Source organism: Colossoma macropomum, unplaced genomic scaffold (genome assembly GCF_904425465.1).
Source record: "Colossoma macropomum unplaced genomic scaffold, Colossoma_macropomum, whole genome shotgun sequence".
Lineage (NCBI taxonomy): Eukaryota > Metazoa > Chordata > Actinopteri > Characiformes > Serrasalmidae > Colossoma > Colossoma macropomum.
In genome coordinates this window covers 12,369,606-12,376,485 of record NW_023494801.1, presented here as the reverse complement: position 1 = coordinate 12,376,485, position 6,880 = coordinate 12,369,606, and the positions used below count along the sequence as shown (strand labels likewise).

Below are 6,880 nucleotides of genomic sequence, written 5' to 3'. Positions count from 1 at the left end.
GGCACCGCTAACCAATCCTAGCTGTTGAGGCGGGGCCTGCCGCAGTACGGGTGGGGAAAAAAAACACCGACGCGACTGGAGGGGGCACTACTCTGAATATGAGAACTGCTTTGGGCTGCTCTTACTGGCCAGCCTCAGTGTGTGTTTGTGTGTGTGCTTGTGTCGCTCCTTTCTCCCCAGACGCGGGATCCTCCTTCCTTCAGCTCATCGCCGGCCAAATCCTCCTCTCCTGTCCCGAAACATGGAGCTGTCCGCGGCCGGGGACCGCGTGTTTGCCGCCGAGGCCATCCTGAAACGGCGCGTCCGCAAGGTTAGCCTGAGAGGGGGAGGCTTTTTTCTCACTCGGTTTGGTTTGATTTCGCTGCGGCCTACTTTCCCTCACGATTAAACTTCAGCTGAATTCAGTCACAATTCGGTGTTTTCCAGCGCGCTTTGCAAACCCTGACAAATATTCACATGTGTGTCTCACTTGCAGGCTCTTAAAACATCTGGATACACGTTTAATTACAGTAATGATGTTCCTGTTTACTGTTATCACACTGTGTTTGAATTTTACAGTGAATTGATGGGATGTAACCTAAGTTAGCTTGATAGCTAGCAAGCTAGCTTGGTGGCTGGTTGGCTAGCTCGTATGACGGCGCCAGCTGTTTTGTGTCTGCCCGAATTGCTAATTCTGACAAAGAGCAGTCTGTGCTCAGGAAAAGACGACAGGTTACGTCTGAAGTGTGAAATAACCTTGTATATTCATTGATACTCTGTTTATCGAATCCTTTGTTGTCAGCCTATTTAAAGCACCTGGAGCCTGAATATGAAATGTTGGCTGCTGTCATCAGTCAACAGTAGTGGAAGGAGCAGGTTTGTTTTTAACTGTAGCCCGAATAGTTACTGAGCTACAGTAAACATGTTTATTCAGCGAAGTCTGTGTGTAATAACCTTCACCACTGTGCACATATTTTGCAATTACATGTTTTCTCGATTGCTCTAGCCTACTATTGTTCCTATGTAGGTAACTGATCTGGTGCCTTACCATGTGCCTTTGTTTTCATCCCAGGGTCGAATGGAGTACTTAGTGAAATGGAAAGGGTGGGCTATAAAGTAAGTCGTTGAATCGCTTTATGAATCATGCAGTTGTAAAAAGGGAGAAAAATAGTCCAAAATAATTACACTTCTTTTGTGGTTCTTGCAGGTACAGTACTTGGGAGCCAGAGGAGAATATTCTTGATGAACGCCTTGTAGCAGCATTTGAGCAAAAGTGAGTTTTCATGTTCCTCTCTGAACTTCCTTGTACACCAGCATATAGTAAGCACATGTATAGGTGGGAATATGAACTGATCATTCTATTCTGATTATTGTAAGACAATAATGTAATAATTGTGACTTAAATTGAGTTACAAAGTACCACATGAGCTTTACAGAGCCTTATCCTATGTCCTTACCTCTACCCCATACACACACATATATACACACACACCATCCAACCAAATATGTTCATTAAGTAAACTACCGATAAAGGTAATTTAGTTACTTAAAATTGTTTGGCATTTTATGTTTGAAAACTTTAAAATAAAAACCATGTTGCAAAATAAGGCAACTTTAAAAGTAATCAACTCACTGAAAAACTTCTGTTGCAAGTTCTTACCTCCTCAAATGTCAGGCAGCAGTGAAAACAAAGGACTTTTGCCTTAAGGAAAGAGGGGTCAGGCTGTTGCATAATAAAGAAGACCCTGAATGACCTTCATGGTGCAATGCCAATGCCAGTACCTCTTTCACAAATTTTGGAAAAAATGTAATTTTTGGGTCATGGTTAGAATGGTTCAGTTTACCATGTCAGGTGGTATGACTTCAGGAAAACCATGACATTGTGTAATTATTATAATAATGTTTATTTTTATGAAAAAAATTAAATATAAACCCAAGTTCTAGGACAAAGGTTTCAACGGGTGCCTAAGTAGGTGCCTGTTTAATTTGAAGTTAGTGTGAAAAGTCAGGTGGCACAGCCGGTAAGTCAAATAGTGCAACCAGACAAGTACAGTTTTAATAACTGAAATAGGTAATTGAAATCTTTGACAACACTAACTATATTTAAGATATTTAATAAAATTCATATAGATATAAATGCAAATATATTTATGCAGATCTAAAAATGCACTTTTTGTCATTTATATATATATACATCATATATATATATATATACATACATTTGTCATATATATATATATATATATATAGCAAGCAGGATCTCAGGATACAGCATCCAACTCAGCTTGCTAAGCTGGGTCTGATTCGTAGCGTAGGAGAGGGAGGGTCTGTTAAATCTACCAACTGGCAAATTACATGCTGCTCAGCTTTCTTTGCCATCTACATCTCATCTATCTTTAATCTATATTATAATTTTACCATTCAGAGTATGTATATGTACACCTAAGGTTCAGTTTGTATAGCCTGTAATTAAGAGCGATCTTTTTTGTTGTATACATTTTTTAATTAACCATAGATCACAGCGATTGTGCAAATGAACTGGTTAAATAAAGGCAAAGCAAAAGAAAATCATGTTGCATATGAAAGAAAATGAAATAACGATAATTTGCATAACATGTTTTTTCATGACATTTTTTAATATTGCTTTAAATATGAACATAATGATCATGGTATTAGTATTTGAAAAACATTTTATAGTCTTCATGTTCATATTCACATTAGGCCTCGCACGATTTGCTGAATATGGGTTAAAAATACATGTGGAAATAAGCAGGTGAGCCAGGTTAGGTACCCATTGTGCATAAGTTGCTGATCTCACCAAAAGACATTTATAGTGCAAGACAGTGCAGAATCATCATACAGAGGAAAGTGAGTCAGTGTAGATGCTATGAACTGTGACCACTGGTGTTTTGAATTGTGCTGTTGTAGCCGTTGGTGTTCGAGTGTTTGAAGTGGTCTGCATGAGTTAGAAGTTGCCAATGTGAAGCATGCTCTCAGGAAGTGCTCAGTCGTCTTGAGCCACATAAGATTACTCTCATAAATAAGCAACAAATAGGCAAGAGTTCGATTTGATAGTACCCCTGCTGCCAGTTTTTTTTTACACTAAAAACTAAAAATACACAGCCCAGTTACAGGCATAACACATACTTCATACATTCCTTCATGTGTGGTTTTACTTGGCACTCTTTAGCTGAGGTGTTTGTCTAGAACAATTTATAATTACATGTCTGCTGTAGACTAAAAGGAAGGATGTTGTTAATAGCTGATTCTGTGATGTGCTATCTTGTCTTTACAACCAGGGAGAGAGAACAGGAGCTTTACGGACCAAAGAAGAGAGGACCCAAGCCTAAAACACTTCTCCTAAAGGTTGGTCAATACAGCTTGTATGTGACATCAAACGTGCAATGCATGGATAGTTCACAGATTTCTTCAAAACTGTGAATTGTCCTAGTACATCACTTTCAGACTAATGATATTACTGTACAGTACAGTGCAAAAGTCAGAGACCATCCTTCATTTGTTTAATTACTGAATTATCATAAGTCATACAGAAAATGGGACTCACAATAATGCAAGACATTGTAGACCACTAAAACTGCACCATCAGATAAACAGTGCTTAAAACTTTTATATTTGAGAGAATCAAGATCTACTCTTGCTTCAGATCTAAAAACTTCAACTTTGGAGATGTGAAAAAATAAAGCCAGTCTACTGAAAAGAATGGACAAACTAAACACTGACAAAATTGACAGTATATTTAGTTGTTGAGGCTTTGTGTAATTTTCTGTTAAAATGTGTTTTCTGCTTTTTTCCTGATTCTGAAAAATGAGTAATTTGTACTTAGTTGCCATTTTGACTGAAATGATATAAGCAGAGGCTGGTCTCTGATTTCTGCACGGTACTGTATGTGCTAAATCATATGGTAGCATCCTTTGACCCTATTTCTCTGAATTCCTATATATTCTCATACATTTAATGTAAAATTTAGTCAGAATGGCCCATTTACTCTATTTCTACTCTGTGTCTTTGTTATTTTTTTCCCAGTCAAGAGCACAGGCTTCAGATGGCGCCCCCCGAGTTCCTGAGTTCAAACACACTCGACCCCAGCCATCCTCCAAACCTCCGCTACCACCCCTTCCCACACCCTCATACCCCCCTAGTTGCCCGTCCAACGCTAAGCTGCAGTCTGGAGCAGCCCAGCCAAAACTGAAGAAGGATATACACCGCTGTCATCGCATGTCACGACGACCCTTGCCTCGCCCAGATCCTTTAGCCCAGTCAGTCGGTCACTCACTCAGCCCCTTCTCTGAGACAGTCCGCATTCTGAACCGGAAAGTGAAACCTCGTGAGGTCAAGAAGGGGCGGGTAATCTTGAATCTCAAAGTGATTGACAAGGCTGGGAACAGCGGGGCAGCCAATAACCGAAGGACTCCGAGCACCGCTCACCAGTCCCATGTTGGGCGGCAGAAGGTTCCGTCTCGAAATAGAGTTATTGGGAAGAGCAGGAGGTTTGGAGATGTCTCATATAGAGGGCTGCCGCTTCCAGTGTCTGGTGCCGGATTTTCAGTTTTTGGAAAAGCGTTTGAGGCTCATTCAATGGACCCTTCTGGGAATCAGCCGAAGGTAGAGCAGAGTGGTCACAAACCAGGCAGCAAATCCTCGTCTTTGCAGTCCTTGTCTCAGAGTTCAAAACTTATGACCTCTGATGTACCTAAAGCACTTGGCGAGCCTCCTCAGTCGGCTTCCAGCTCTGAAGTATCGGACAGCGAAAGCCATCTCACGTCTTCAGCACAGTCCCACCAACCTTCATTAGCTCACCAGTCGTCTGAGGTAAATCCTGCCATTTTGCCCCCTTCAAAGCCCAGCAATCAACTAACAGACTTAAAACCCAATTCGTCTGCAGCCCAATCTGTACTACCTTCCTCTCCCATGTTCTCCTCATCATCCTCATCGTCATCCTCATCTGAAGACAACGAGCACATCCTTGACCTCTCAGTTCCTCACGGAAGCGACAGGCGAGCCAAGCGCCACCATCATTTCTGTCGTCATCAACAACCCAAGCTTCCAGAGATTCCAGTGTCTGAGGAGGCCTCTGAAGAAGAGGAGGAACTGGACTGGCATCCAGAGATGGCCGCACGATGTGCCAATGTGGTTGTCACGGACGTTACAACTAACCTCCTCACCGTCACTATCAAAGAGTTTTGCCATCCTCATGGACTACCGCCATCAGCCTCTTCTCCATGCTATGCTAATCATTTTTCTGCTTCAAATAAGACAAAACCCCAACCATGACAACCTAAACAAACCATATGAACACAGGTGCCACAGATACTGCCTTTTACCAAGGAGATGTATTTGGTTCATATTCCTTATGTCCAGTTGCTGCATTTTTCCATGTTTCATGCTCTGTCTCACCAGTAGCTCCCTTTAGAGTACTATGACGTTGCCTTGCAGAGAAATGATAGAATGCTGAAAGGGGCTTTTGTCCTTAACATGTTTTACACAATGCAAGATCAAATCTCAGACTGATTATACTCTCAGTAAACAGCAGAGCCTTAATATTAGCCACAGGGAAGCAGAAGCAAGGCACACTAGCTGGCCTGCCTCAGCTATTTGGCCTACATCAGCAGTTAATATTGACCCCTCAACATCTGCGATATCCACAGCCTGGAGATGAATGCATTTTTCATGATATGGTGGCTGTGGTGTTTCTTCCTTTGCTTTATATGGCCTCGATACCTGTTATCAAACGTGAGCAGCACGTGAAGATGTATACAGAGTTATTTAGGCGTGTTTGGCTGACGTTGCTAATGGAGCCTCTGGTGTAATGATCAACTGCCTGAAAGCACCTAACACTTTTATGGCACTGTAATAATAATGAGCTTATCTCTGTCTTTCTCATGGGGCTTTTCGCCCAGCCATGCATTTAAAGGTGCACTCTTGGAATACACATCTATAGAGGAGCGGGACAGTTTCAGCAGGGGTGTTACAAGCATTCTCTGTTTAGAAAAAGGCTTATGTGGGCTGAGAATATTCAAGCTATATTCTGTTGAATCCTCCTGATGAAGAAAACAAGCTTGGCTACTTGACTGAGCTGTAGTCTGACTTCATCTAGGAAGACCAGGACTAAATGCATTTTAAGCACTTGCATTCTTTAATATATTTAGAACTTGTCTTATCTGATGGCGCACATCGATGTTCTCTCTAGTGAAATTAACCCTTAGAAGTTAGTCCTTTCATTTTGCTATACAGTTCAAATGTAATTACATATTGCCTGTTTATTTTGCTTATTTAATTCCAGCTTCCAGTTTTTTTTTTTTCATTTGTTTCACTGTCAAAAATCTAAACATGGCAAAGAGGGATGTTTTTACTTTCTCCAAAACCTGCATGCAGTAACTTCATCTTATTCATATCATAATAAAATACCTCCTTTTCTACTTATGAACACACATGTGCAATGAATCGTTAGTTTAGTATCTGCACTTTTAACAGTATTTCACTGCTTGTTTCAACGAGAGCATACAAATACAATATGATTCTATTATTGCACTAACTGCAACTTCTAAGGGTTAATCTCCACTGAGGGTAGCATGATAACATATTTTCCCCTGCAAATCAGACTACAGGTCAACCACTCGAGAATCCACTACATGTTCTCAATGTATCCTCAGCATGTGATTTTTAGAGACCTACCTAGACCTGGCGAGTCACATTACCAGCTCTGCAATCGCCCATGTTGTCCGTTTCCCTCAGTGCACATTAGAGAGTATGAGAGCTCAGCATGGGGCATTTGAAGGCAGACTCTGCGTATTCCTCCGAGACGAGCAGTGCTAGCCGCCATGTGGCAGCCATAAAGAGAAAAGGGTTTTGATCTTCTTCCCATGCTGATAGAAGTGTCGTA

General features: G+C 41.3%; 1 protein-coding gene across 1 annotated transcript in view; it reads left to right on the top strand.

Moving 5' to 3' along the window:
- Positions 1-76: 76 nt before the first annotated feature.
- The window catches only part of cbx6b (chromobox homolog 6b), a 33,368-nt gene continuing 26,564 nt past the window's right edge, over positions 77-6,880 (top strand). The window contains exons 1-5 of the mRNA XM_036590482.1: positions 77-310; positions 1,052-1,095; positions 1,187-1,252; positions 3,279-3,345; positions 4,024-5,267. Coding sequence (XP_036446375.1) covers positions 242-310; positions 1,052-1,095; positions 1,187-1,252; positions 3,279-3,345; positions 4,024-5,267 — 1,490 coding nt within the window. The 5' untranslated portion in view covers positions 77-241. The remainder of the gene's footprint in view (positions 311-1,051; positions 1,096-1,186; positions 1,253-3,278; positions 3,346-4,023; positions 5,268-6,880) is intronic.